Source organism: Coregonus clupeaformis, chromosome 7, assembly GCF_020615455.1.
Source record: "Coregonus clupeaformis isolate EN_2021a chromosome 7, ASM2061545v1, whole genome shotgun sequence".
Lineage (NCBI taxonomy): Eukaryota > Metazoa > Chordata > Actinopteri > Salmoniformes > Salmonidae > Coregonus > Coregonus clupeaformis.
In genome coordinates, this window is record NC_059198.1 from 8,888,611 (window position 1) to 8,902,111 (window position 13,501).

At 43.8% G+C, this 13,501-nt stretch overlaps 2 protein-coding genes across 7 annotated transcripts in view; both read right to left on the reverse strand.

The window, feature by feature from the left end:
• On the reverse strand, positions 1–12,317 carry LOC121568960 (mediator of RNA polymerase II transcription subunit 25). 6 transcript variants are annotated; one of them, XM_041879463.2, is made up of 20 exons: positions 12,123–12,317; positions 11,214–11,343; positions 11,084–11,129; positions 10,851–10,975; positions 10,652–10,750; positions 10,457–10,577; positions 10,169–10,325; positions 9,931–10,058; positions 9,736–9,811; positions 9,154–9,428; positions 8,934–9,032; positions 7,796–7,881; positions 7,615–7,672; positions 7,417–7,524; positions 6,842–7,015; positions 4,135–4,248; positions 3,882–3,953; positions 1,481–1,651; positions 1,131–1,251; positions 1–572 (listed from the first exon to the last, which is right to left on the reverse strand). In XM_041879463.2, the coding sequence occupies exons 2-20, from the start codon at positions 11,336–11,338 to the stop codon at positions 466–468; spliced, it is 2,262 nt and encodes a 753-aa protein (XP_041735397.2). In that variant the 5' UTR covers positions 11,339–11,343; positions 12,123–12,317; the 3' UTR covers positions 1–465. The 6 variants fall into 6 exon arrangements, with proteins under 6 accessions (XP_041735397.2, XP_041735396.2, XP_041735394.2 ...); XM_041879462.2 differs by lacking the exon at positions 12,123–12,317 and adding an exon at positions 11,528–11,549 and having other exon boundaries at positions 9,736–9,784; XM_041879460.2 differs by lacking the exon at positions 12,123–12,317 and adding an exon at positions 11,528–11,549 and having other exon boundaries at positions 7,796–7,878.
• The window catches only part of LOC121568638 (synaptotagmin-C-like), a 27,302-nt gene continuing 26,090 nt past the window's right edge, over positions 12,290–13,501 (reverse strand). The window contains exon 6 of the mRNA XM_041879046.2: positions 12,290–12,304. Within this exon, the coding sequence (XP_041734980.2) occupies positions 12,290–12,304 (15 nt within the window). The remainder of the gene's footprint in view (positions 12,305–13,501) is intronic.

Consider the following 13,501-nt stretch of genomic DNA (forward strand, 5'->3'; position numbering starts at 1 on the left):
TCCTTGACAAAATTCATCTTTATTTCATCTCAATAAAACAACGTCATCTATAGCTCAAAAAAACTTCAGAAAAAGTTTAACCTCAATAAAAAAAGACATTTCATATAAACAATTAAATGAATGTGAAACAGGTTTCCATACAAGCACACAACAGTGCAATGAACACTGTCCTCCCATTGGGTTGGCTTCATTAGGTGTGTGACAGGATGTGTGTGTGTGTGTGTGTGTGTCTGTGTGTGCATATGCATGAGAGTGTGTGCTTGCATGTCCTCCCCTTATCATCTCCAATAGCTCTACAGTACAAACTCCTGATTCTCCCTGCTGTTGTCTGCTCTTTTGATATAAAAGGAAAAAACAGAAAACAAAGCCAGAGTAGAAACTTGGAAAACTACATCTCCCAGTCTGCCCCCATGATGAAACTGAAAATGCTGGCTGCTGTGGGATGTAGTCTTTTTGGGTGCAAACTCAAATAAGGTCCATGAGAATCTCATCCTCCATGACGGAGGACACCTGGGGCATCCCGGGGGGTTGGGCTCCAGGGCCCCTCTGACCAGCAGCCATCATCATCTGACCTGAGAGGGGGAGAGAGAGGAGAGAGTTAACCTGGGACAGCAACATGTGCATTGATGACATTATCATAAACACGTGGTAATAAACTATAGACTAACTACTGTTGAGTTACAGGTAGAGTCAGCGACGCACGAAGTAAACAGCGTTATCGAGCAGACTTCAGCAAAAACCAAGAATGTGAAGCGCAAGTCTAAACTGCTCCGCTGTTTTGGTCCCGCAGCGATCAGGTTGCAGCAAACTGAAGGGCACCCGTGCACATACGCAGATACTCTGTGCGAGTGCATCACCTTAATCTGCAACATCCTCAATTCATCCCGCTGCTTGTGTCAACGCCATATAGCCGAGTCTCAGTTTGATAACCATAGGCACTGATGGGAGAGATATGTTCAATCACCCTCCCTTTTGAATTTAGCAGTTTACACACAAAAGGTCTATCAATAGGAAACAATTGTTTCCTAATGACAGACTGCATTCTAATGCCAATCCTTGCACTGATGTCTAGCTCCAAACTGTCTTTACAGTGTTTGATTTGAGTGAAGGGGTCCACGGCTGTAGCTAACCTGCCAGGGGCTGTCTCCACTGGGCCTGCATTTGGGCGCCCGCTCCTGGAGTAGGGTGGACCAGCTGCCCTCCCAGCCCCTGGTGAGGCATCATGCCCTGCATGTGACCAACACCACCCTGCTGAGAGACAGGAACACAACACCTAGGTTACCATCAATCATACAGTAGTTAGCACCTTCATTCTTATATCCTGTTCCATAAACCAATAGAGACAAGTATTACATATTTAGAAGCATTTCTAGAGTGTGCAGTAGTGGTCTAGCCCTGGCTACAAGTGAATGCACTACAACAACAAATGTATTTCATGAATAATGGTCAAGACTGGTAGAGTTAACTGTTGTGTTCTTACTGGCTGCTGTTGGCTGAGGAGTAGACTGCGCAGCTGAGGATTGGCTCCTGGGTTTGGAAGGCGGAGCATGGCACCCTGGGGCGGGGCCTGTCCACCCTGAGTGACCTGGTTGGTCGGAGCGCCGGTGACGGGCGGCTGCTGATTAGCTGCGCTGGCTGCTCTCATCGTCATCTGGAAGAGAAGCAGAAAGTCGAAGAGGTTTAGAAGACGGTTGGGGAGATAAGAGGACTAAGTATTGAGACTTTAAATACAGTGCTTTCAAAAAGTATTCACACCCCTTTACTTTTTCCACATTTTGTTGTGTTACAGCCTGAATTTAAAATTGATTACGTTTAGGTTTTGTGTCACTGATCTACACACAATAACCCATAATGTCAAAGTGTAATTTTGTTTGTATAATACATTCAAAGCTGAAAAGACTTGAGTCAATAAGTATTCAACCCCTTTGTTATGGCAAGCCTAAATAAGTTCAGGAGTAAAACTGTGCTTAACAAATCATATAGGTTGCATGGACTCACTCTGTGTGCAATAATAGTGTTTAACATGATTTATGAATGACTAGACCATCTCTGTACCCCACACATACAGTACAATTATCTGTAAGGTCCCTCAATTGAGTAGTGAATTTCGAGCACAGATTCAACAACAAAGACCAGGGAGGCTTTTCAATGCCTCGCAGAGATGGGCAACGATTAGTAGATATGTCAAAAATAAAAATAAAACAGAAGCTGAATATCCCTTTGAGCATGGTGAAGATATTAATTAGGCTTTGGATGGTGTATCAATAAACCCAGTCACTACAAATATACAGGCGTCCTTCCTAACTCCGTTGCCGGAGAGGAAGGAAACTGCTCAGGGATTTCACCATGAGGCCAATGGTGATTTTAAAACAGTTACAGAGTTTGATGGTTGTGATAGGAGAATGGAAGCCTGTACAGCAGGAATCATCAACTAGATTTAGCCACGGACCGATTTATTGTTGAGCGGATGGTCACGGGGCCGGAACATAATAACAAATAATTTGTAGACTGCAAATTGACCGCAAGAAGCCCAAACAGATATATTTGACTAAAATATAATCATTTCAAACCTTGCTTAAATTCATACACAATCACATATATCTCTCTATTATATTGGGAATACCTTGGAACAGATTTCCTAAATTAAAATCCCTTGGAGCTGATTCGCTGGTGTTTTTACAGTCCTTTATGTCCAACAATAAAACAATACAAATACTTTGGGTGGGGTAGGGGGGGTCAGAACACTTGGGGGGGCCAAATAAAATCACCGCCAGTTGGGGAACCCTGCTGTACAGAATATATTTCAAAACATGCATCCTGTTTGCAACAAGGCACTTAAAATGTGACAAAGAAATGAACTTTTTGTCCTGAAAACAAAGCGTTATATTTGGGGCAAATCCAACACAACACATGACTGAGTACCACTCTTCATATTTTCAAGCATGGCGGTGGCTGCATCATGTTATGGGTATGCTTGTCATCGTCAAGGACTAGGGAGTTTTTTTGGGATAAAAATAAATGGAACACAGCTATAAGCACAATCAAAATCCTAAAGGAAAACCTGGTTGTCTGCTTTCCAACAGATACTGGGAGAGGAATTCATCTTTCAGCAGGGCAATTACCTAAAACAATACAAAATTTACACTGGAGTTGCTTACCAAAACGACATTGAATGTTCCTGAGTGGCCTAGTTACAATTTTACTTAAATTGGCTTGAAAATCTATGGCAAGACTTGAAAATGGCTGTCTAGCAATGATCAACAATCAACTTGACAGAGCTTAAAGAATTGTAAGAAGAATAATGGGCAAATATAGTACAAAAGGTGTGCAAAGCTTTTAGAGACTTACCCAGAAAGACTCACAGCTGTAATCGCTGCCAAAGGTGCTTCTACAAAGTATTGACTCAGCGGTGTGAATACTTAGGTTAATGAGATATTTCAGTATTTCATTTTCAATACATTTGCAAACATTTCTAAACACGTTTTCACTTTGTCATTATGGGGTATTGTGTGTAGATGGGTGAGATTTTTTAAAATATGTAATCCATTTTGAATCCAGGCTGTAACAACACAATATGAAATAAGCCAAAGGCTATGAATACTTTCTGAAGGCAATGTACCATATGATTCAGTGGACTGGGTTCATTTTAAAAAGAGAAACAGGCCGAATGTAACAATGTAACTCTCTGAACCCAGAACATGCTGGGCAGGCTACATTGGTAGAAGTGAGCACCCATTGAGACAGTGTGAGAGAGTAGCCAACACATGCAGAGTGGAGAGGAGCTGCTCACCAACCAGGCTGGTGCCAAAACGAGCACAGTGAGAGTTTGTGCCTGGTAAATTTCATTGCATTTTTTTTATGTATATGTGTGTGAGTCTCACCAGGTTGGCCTGTCTCTGCTGTTCCTCCATCAGAGTGACCTGACTAACAGAGGGCATGCCCACCACCACAGACTGAACAGGGGAGAGAGAGAGAAGAGGTGGAAGAGGAGGTGCAGAAGGAGAGGAGGAGATGAAAGTCATTGAGAGACAATAGAAACAGGAGATGCAGACAGGAGGAGCATGTGAGGGGAGAAGGGAGAGGGAGGAGAGGAGGAGTGCACAAGCTGAGACACCACAGGATTAATCACAGTACCTGCTGCTGCACGTTGCCATGGGAGACAGGGATGGGCCCCTGCGGCCGGTTGAGGAAGTTCTGATTGGGTTGAACCTGGCCAGGCGGCCCTGGCATCGGCCCTCCTGAACCCAACTGGAGAAGAGAACCAACAAATGTACTTTTCTAGTGTAATGTTTACATGTGTAACCAACATCCCTATTAACTGTGACACATATGTACAGTATATCTCTTATAATGGAATTCCTGCCTATCCTAACCTGTCTAATCCTGGCACTGGATGAGACAACACAACCATCTACGACATGTGTCAAACTCAAGGCCAGTGTGTTTTTTTCGGGGGGAAAACCAATCTCAATCGACATTGAAATGACTAAAACCAAATCAAAACTGTGTAGAAATTATAATTTACCTACATTTATAGTCTCTTCACTCTGTCCAGTTTGCTAACAGTCATCGAAACGAAAGCTAGACAGTCAGGGAGCATAGTAAATTCCAAAAGTGATGGATGGTGGACTATTTTTGCAAATTTTGACGGCGAGGAAATATAACCCATTTGAAGTGCGGCCCTCCAGACCTCGGTGAAGACCAAATGTGGCCCGTGGGGAAAATTAGGATCTGTAGTCTCTCAGAGGATAAAAGCTGTCCGTCTCCTCTCCTCTATTTTCTCCTCTCTCTTCCCTGTGGACTTCCTATTTAACTCAGCAGCCTGCCTAAAAACACCCAGAGCACACATTAAAGGCCCAGTGCAGTCAAACGTCATTTTCCTGTGTTTTACACACTGAGGTTGGAATAATATTATGAAATTGTGGAAATTATGATAATGCTCTTTTAGTGTAAGACCTGTTTGAAAAGACCATCTGAAATATTAGCCTGTTTTGGTAGGATGGAGTTTTGGCCTGCCTGTTGACATCACCAGGCGGTAAATTAGTTAATAGACCAATAAGAGAGAGTTCCAAACCTCTCTGCCAATAACAGCTAGTTTTCAGTTTTCCCCTCCCCACTCAGACCACTCCCAGACAGCTTAAGAAAATGCTCTTGGCTAAGAAGCTGTTTTTGACCATTTTAACTAGGGATGTGCATGGACGTTTGTATTCAAATACTGGTGAGTACTCATTTTAGCAACAAAAAAATTATATGCCTATTTTAACACTGAAAAAGCCTTTTCTAAATTAAATTATGCATGTGACATTTCAAATTATTAATTTATTCAAAGACATTTTCTATATAGTTTTTAATAAAACAAACTTTACAATGTAGTTTTTATGACGTAACCTTCATGTGTGTAGCTTGTTGTTTATGTTGGCCAATCAAAGCAGAAAAGTTGCTCAATGTGTAGCAAGTGGAGTGAGAGTTTACTAATGCAAGATGGAATAAAATAAAGTAATTAAAAGTTTGCGAAATGAGAAGGGGTAGGCTACAACAAGCAACCAACAGGTAGGTCGTTGTTTTATTTGAATGGGATTAGGGAGAAAGCGCAGCATGTAGCCTCAATTAGCCTAGCTAACTACAGCTGGCTAGCTAATCGAGCTAGCTTCTCTAGGCTACTCCAGTCAAGACAGGCACCGTTATATGGGATGATAAAGAACATTGTGGATGCTACAAGTTAGCTAGTCTTGGCTGTGGCTAGTGGCTACTGTGTCTCTCTCATTCCCTCCGTCTGCTCGCTCCGATCTCACATACCCCACCTGCTCCGCAGCTGCAGCAATAGAGCGCTAGCCTCTCTCCCTCAGGCAGCAGTGCTCAGGTTAAAGTTTAAAACCCACATGTATTTAGAATATCCAGATATCTGACAAAAACTCATGATACTAACCGAATAGTGAAATTATTTCAAACCCCCATCCATAATTATAATTGAATACAGTAAGGTACTTCATTGTTACCCAGAAATGATTTGATATTGAGATAAAAACAGTTGCATTGGACCTGTAACATCAAGTCATCTGTATGGTTCTGGGAAAATATTGAATTTGGTCTTTCACGGTTATAAAATCATATCTAATCACCAGTAACACTATTCAAAAAAAAAATACCCCAAACAACGATCAAATAATTGACATTTTAATTGTGTTGAGATTGCCATAGCAAGTCTCCATTAGCGATGCAGTTTTGAATATGTAATGGGACACAAGGCAAAAAAAAACGTCTTCATCATAATTTCATGTCTGTCGTCTCTAACTACACACGGTCTAACATGTTTTTCACATAACATTAGCAGCATGAGTAGACAGGCGGCATCAACTATAATGGGAGCAGAAAGGCTGTGAGGATATAATGGAAGTCATGTAGACCACAGGTAGGTTGGATTTGTAACTGAGGCATTCCGTTTCTCTGTCACAAAAAATCAGCACGCTAAATGTTTACCTGAAGGAAAACACAGTTTCATTTCAAACAGATAGACAACACTCTATCCTAAGGGTTGTTAGAATTGTGTTTGCTGTAATCGAGATCAAACCAGACATGTACATGATATTCCTTACACGAAAAGGGGTGGTGCTCTCAAACTGGAAAACATTTTCAGCAATTGACCACCTCATTGGCCCAAGACTGCTCTTGGGAAGCCCTTCCACTGTGCTGGCCTAGTATAGCTCCAGTCACTAGCGTGTAGGTTCTCCAGGTTTAATCCCTTTATTCCCTCCTAACTCACCGAGTGGTGCTGCTGGACCTGTCTGTCTGACGCACCGAGCAGTGCTTGTGGTTGGTGATGACCTGTGTCTGTCCGACTCACCGAGCGGTGCTGCTGGACCTGTTTATGGTTGGTGATGACCTGTCGGATGCCGTTGACGAAGCCGCTCTGGTCGTTGGGGATGAGGCCCATGAAAATCCTCTTCTTGGAGGAGTAGAGCAGCATGAGCACCCGCACCTCACAGGGGGCGCTGTGGGGGAAGTGGACGCACCCCGCCTGCAGCCAGAGGGCGGACATAGGTCAGAGGTCAGTACTGTCTGTCTGTCTGGCTGTCACAGCCCTCGTCATAGTTCATGTGATACAAAACCAGTCAACCTGACCTGAATTCAATAAGACCTGGGTAAATCTCACAGGTTGCATGCAGTTTTTCTATGACGCCAGACGGTGTTGAAAATCTCTGTAGCTGTTTACTAAATGATGAGCAACATGGTGCCCCCTCTAGTGTTTTAAGAGTGTAACTGTAGCCTATTTATATCTGCCTAGTCCATCTAGTGCACAATGGAGGGAACTGCTGATGTCTATTGTTGAGACTCCACTGTACTGAACATTAACATGGAAAAGGATAGGGACAGATGGCAGCAAAAATAGAGAATGTGAAGCAGAAGAGCTGTACTTACAAATCCATTGGCCATGATACGATAAAGACCTTTTAGTGACTCCACATCTTTGTTGGTGAAGAGAAACTGAACCATTCTAGAGTTTCTGAAGAGTGGACCAAGTGTTGTCTGGAGAGGGACAAATAATTTATTTAGAATTCTCTATTCTTAATGTCATCGAGTAATTTCTGAACACACACGCAGAGAGTGTTCTGTCACCAGTAGCTGTTGTGGGATCAATTGCATGATGAGCTTCTGTGGCCACTGGTCTGCATTTCTGTCATGAAGAACAGGGAACAAACCAATCAGAACTCTCCATACATATAGCAATACATACAATGACCAATCAGTGCAGCTGACACTGGCATGATATCAAAGACAGTTGCAGTGAAACACTCACAGGTTCTCTCCTTGGTTGACTTGCACCTGGCAGGGCAGGGAGCGCGTGAGTTTGGTATTGGAATCCATAGACGAGGCTTTGGGCTTCTGAAGTGATGGATGGAGAGAGGGTGGGGGGGGGTTGGGTGGGGGGTAGGGAGGGAGGAGAGGAATGTTTGGAGAAATGGAAGGAGAGGTTTGGAAGTTAGCATACAGAGTGACTAGGGGGCTTCGGTCCTACACCCAGGGACACCGTTTGATTAAAAACCTCCATGTTAGAAATGACACAACATGCCAAATAGTGCTGCCAGTGGAACATTGTGAAGAGGATCGATGGTGCCGATCCTACAGGAAAATAAGCAGCAGCGTTCATCTTCAGGGGATCCATAGTGGATCAATAGTTAATCAATCCCAGATTGTTCAGCTCTGCTGGAGTCCCTGTTGACCATTACTACTGCATTGTGTTGGGATTAAAGACCAGATGTATAGGTTCTTTATATGTGTACTGTACAGCATTTGGGAGGACTCTCGTGAATTAGGGGAGATTAAGATATGGATCCAGCAATATCCTGACCTGAACATAACAAGACATACAAATCTAACCTGAATGCTCCATCTATTGATACGTGAGTTCAGATGCACTTTAGTGACCTGTGGCAATACTATGTCTATTGTCTATGTGTTTGGTGATTTTGTGGTGACGCTCCACTGTCTAACTGTGTGTTGGTTACAGTGTGTAGGCTTGCTGCCCATTGTTGTGTGATAGGGCTTCATGGCCAACAGGTATCACAGAAGAAGTCTAAATCAGTCAATACTTATTGATTACTGATCAAGTCAGGTTTTCGATTGGCTTGGAAACACAAACATCTCCAGAGTTGATTAGTATTTTAGATCATTAAAATGCATGTTCCCCTAAAACAGGTTCAACCATGTCAAGTAATGCAATCACTTTGACCGGAGGTGAAATCAATTACAAAGGTATAGTATGATTAATCACATCCCAATCAATGACAGTTCATTCAATCAGTTCCAAGCTTAACTTTGTTGCAGACCTTGTTATAACATTTCCTTACAAAGCCAGAGGATGACTTGAACACACAAATAGAAGATGTATAGACCTCTTCAGCAGCATGTTTACACAAAGTTCTAGTTTCCCTCACCTCTTGCCACTCCAGTACCCCACTCCATGCTACAATCTTATTGGCTACGCCTTGCTGCTGCCCCCCAATCGGATTCGCCTGGGCTACAGACACACCAGGCTATCAGAAGAGAAAGAGAGAGCGTTAGAGGGAGAGAAAGACAACTTGACTGGAGGCAGAGAAGTTGAATATTGATGTGGAGTATTGTGGGATGATGATGCAACATATTGACAGGCCTCACCATGCCAGGCTGTGAGGATGGAGGCGTCTGCTGATTGGCCGTGGGCTGCTGCTGCTGAGGGGGCACCGGCTGCTGCTGATTGGGCTGTGGTTGTCCTGGCGGCTGGACTTGTTGCTGCTGCGGGGGAGGGGCTTGTTGCTGAGGCAACATGGGTGTGGAAACTGTGGTGACTGTGGATAGGCTGGGCTGACTGGAGGGAGCCAACTTCACTCCTGCTACAGATGGAAGAGTTGACTGACCGCTGAATGGGGGACCAGGATTGACCATGCCTGGGACTAGATGGGGGATGCCAAAAAAAGACAAGGTAACAGACATTATAGACCCCTCATATCCAACTCTGGACCTAGAAGCCAGTTCCACTGGGTTTTTCTTCCCGCATTCTAACCCTCTAATCAGGGACTGATTTCGACCTGGGACACCAGGTGGGTAACATTAATTATCAGGTAGAACAGAAAACCAGCAGGCTCCGGACCTCGTAGGGTAAGAGTTGAACACCCCTGTAATAGACTAACAATCAAACTGGGCCGATATTCAACCATACTGTTGACAGAGAATAGAAAAATGCAGGCTATTGGTACTCACAGCGACTCTTCTGGTTGTTGGCTGCCTCTACAGCCATCTGTGCAGCTGCCTGGGCCGCGTTAAGGGAAGGTGGGGGCTGACAAGGCAGCAAGAGAGGGAGAGAGAACACTGTGTCAGCTAAGAGCCTGTCAATCCAATGGCATACATGCTGTATGGGCTGATAAAAGCTGCCAAGTGAAAACATATCTTCAGTACCTGATATGGATGGGCCGTGCTTATTGGTGGAGGAGCCTGCGAGGCGGGACCAAGAGGAGGCTGACTGACAGGCAGGGGTTGAGGGGGCAGGACTGGTTTGAGAGGGCCCGATCCTCCCCCTGACGACACTGGAGAAAGAAACATTTTAGAATTAGATGGATACTGACTTGTATCAATCTGTTCTCTGTCAATCCTGATGTGTATAAATCAGCAGAGTATTTCTGGTGCTGCTCCTCACCAGGAAGTGAGATACCCCTGACCAGGATCATGTGGAAGGGGTCTTGGCTGTAGTCTGGGTGGGGGTCGACTGGTCCCCCGACTGGCGACGCCCTGTCGAACAGTGCCCGTAACGCTGGCAGTTTCCGTGGCGACACCACAGAAAAATGAATCCCTCTCTGAGGAAGAGGCACAAGGTTATTATGAGTTATCAGCAGCCATTAATAAGTACACAAGTCAGATCATTCCCCAAAATGGCCCAGCGGGTTGTCTATACAGGCTATCTGATAGTCGTGCTATGTTCACTTACGTCTCTGATGATCTTTACCAGATTGTCTGCGGTGCAGCCCGTGTAGCTGACACTCTCCACGGCAGGGAGCAGGTATGGCGGAGAGTTACACAGCAGCACACAGACTTTGTGTGTCTGACCTCTGATTAATAGAGACAAGAGACATATGTTAGTGTGTGTGTGTGTGTGTGTGTCTAGTCATAAAAGATAACTCACATTTGCTCCCTCATCTTTTTGAAGTCGTCAAAGAGCTGCAAAGCCACAGACAGTCCCTCTGCGATTAGACTACAGCTCTCTGCTCCTCCTCCCATGAACCTGACAGAGACAAAGTTACACATTGGTCAAGGAAGATTAATACTAACGAACCTAAACACGTCATTCTAATTGGCATGACAAAGAAAAACATTTGTCTTACTGGATGCTGTCGATCCACGAGACAAACTCAAAGGCTGAGCTGGTTGGTGCGTGACACTGGACGTAGGATTCAGGAGCACAGTCCACTGTGTTGAACACCACAAGACCATACTGTGTGCCTCCATACTGAGAGAAGAGAATTGGCATTGTTGATCTCATACTGTATCTTCTTAAATAAAGAGTAAATAAATAGTAATAACCGGAAGGAGAAAACAAAGTTGAATTAAGACTCACATCTCCTCCAAAGTCTGTCTCTGCCGGAGGACCTCCATTGAAGTACCTGTGATGATAGGACAGGGACCAAGTCAGGACTCGATATAGTACATACCCAATGAAGCAAAATGTACATTTGAAGTCCACTTACTCAATTGCAGGTAGTATGTAATATTTTCTGAGGGATTCAAAATAGGGGCCAAGGTTTGCAGTTCCTTCGATGACGAACACCACGTCTGCCACTTGATTGGCGCCAGGTTTAATGGGCATGTCCATGAGGGCTGAACCCACCACCATGGATTCAGAGGGAGAAAAAAGTTGATTAGCTGAATCAGTTGCTGGGCCGTAACAAAAGCCTGTACACACTGTTGCTCTCCCTGTGATTACTGGTTGTGACAGGTATGCATAACATACTGTGATATGTTACCTAGGTTTACGTTATGATAGCTAACTATCTAACAATACCTCGCATGAACACTGGATCTTGATAAAAGTTGTCCATCAGTCCAGAATCAGTTGTCCATATTGAGAAATAACCAAATCAGGCATAGTGCGTTAGGCAGAAGATTACAATAATTAGCTAGCTAGCTACACTCCTTGGTAGTTTTTAGCTGGACAACTACAAATAATCATAAACGTGTAACGTTACTAATGGACTACGGCTACTGATTATGCTCTGTCAAAGCATCCTAAAGTCAGGGGTGTATTCATTACGTCTGGAGTAAACGGTAGAATCGGCGTAATGAATACACCCCAGTCAGCGAACCACTTAGCTAACATTAGCTTAGCAACCGCTAACTTTTGTACGTCAATGACCAGCAACTCTTACATTCACTGTATACAGTTATCCAGTTAAGGTTAATGTGGTTAACATAAACATTTTAATAGACAGTAATATAAAAGATTTAGTAAGCGAAGTAGAAATCCCATTCATCGTAGGCATGCAGACATTATAGCATTAGCGAGGTAACTTAGCCACAAGCCAACGCTAGCCAAAGGATTTCCATCATCAGCAAATCATTCATTGACGTTGCATTCAGCTAGCTACATGGCTACTCACCTGGCGGTATTTAGCCGTCAGACAAATAATTGTGTGTTAGACGAGGCCAAATACTTTGAAATTAAATTACATTGTACAGTAAGTAAAACAAAACCATTGTCATTTTGACACACAAAGTAGGCCGTGCCGAAAACAAACCACTAGGCAAACGTTTTGTTATCGACATCCTAGTCCTGGTTGGGCTTGAAAATGGAACACAAGGGATGCTCAATCAACAACCGAACAACTGCTCAAGAACTAATTGACATCTCTATGGCTGCCATTAGGAACCTAAGCGGTTACTGACAGTCAGTGACAGTCCTATCATTTATACCAAATTGATGACATTTACAGTGAAATTATAGCGATATATATAATATATATATGAGATATTATTTCTTTGCCATATATGCCATACCGTGTTGTTACACCAGAGGTCAGCACAGTCTGCCAGTCTTAGAAAATGACTAGGCCTTGAATGCGGTGAGCTGCATGATTTTGAGAAATAGGCAAGGAAGTGACACATGGATCAGTGATTATAGCCCCCCTTGTCCATGTATCCAGTACATTAACCATAAACCTATAAGTCCTATATGTTTACATAGGTTGATAAATAGGCCTACGGGTTCTGCCTAACCCCCTTGCCAACGTAACCTTTATATAACCAAGACATGTCTCTATCACCTCCTATCCTCTGTGCTGAAACCAGCACTTAATTACTGGTGAGTCCTTCAGCGAGCTAACCTGCTGTTAAATCAGCACAATGTGCCATGAGCGAACCTGTGATCGGAGCGCAACTGCGCGCTGTGATTCTCTAGGTCTAACAATATAATCTATTCCCCTGTGGCACTGTGAGCCAGTCAGCACAGCCCAGCGAACAGCAAAGGGCATCAGAGCTCATCAAACTCAAAACATCCCACAGAAACAATGTTCTGAATCCATTTAACCCAATTTAAAGCAGAGCAGGGCACTGTAAAACGGCAGCGGTTCTATTTAGGCTATGGGCAAACAGCAAGTGAGGGCCACATCATGGGTGCTTGCTCCCAGTGACCTTAGCAGGGTTCATGTGGGGCCAGGAGTGTGCCCAAGGCTATCGTTGGGTCCCAAACTCATTAAACCCACACAGCCTTTCATTCAGACTTAAGCATAGTGGCCAAATTAATTCCTGTGAAAGGGACCGGGTGTCCATCCCTTTCTAGGGGACTTTGATGTATTTTGTAGCTCTGAGCGATGTGCAGTTTGTCACTGCTTTTGAAGTTCAATTGGTAGAACCGGCAGTTCTCCTGCAATTAGAAAAGCGTACAACTCCTGATGTGGTCGGAAAACAAATTTAGTCACTGCTGTATTTTGACTTCTACTTGGTGATGAGAAATCACATATTGGTTTAGGGGGTTGTTTTG

Bases quoted from the DNA above. Each gene is read 5' to 3' on its own strand.
- LOC121568960 (XM_045221116.1), bottom strand. From the start codon at position 11,359: ATGGTGGTGGGTTCAGCCCTCATGGACATGCCCATTAAACCTGGCGCC. The intron at 10,976-11,083 runs GTGAGTCTTAAT...CTCTTCTCTCAG, and splicing joins AGACAGACTTTGGAGGAGAT to TATGGAGGCACACAGTATGG. The intron at 573-1,130 runs GTTAGCTACAGC...TCCCCCTCTCAG, and splicing joins GTGGAGACAGCCCCTGGCAG to GTCAGATGATGATGGCTGCT.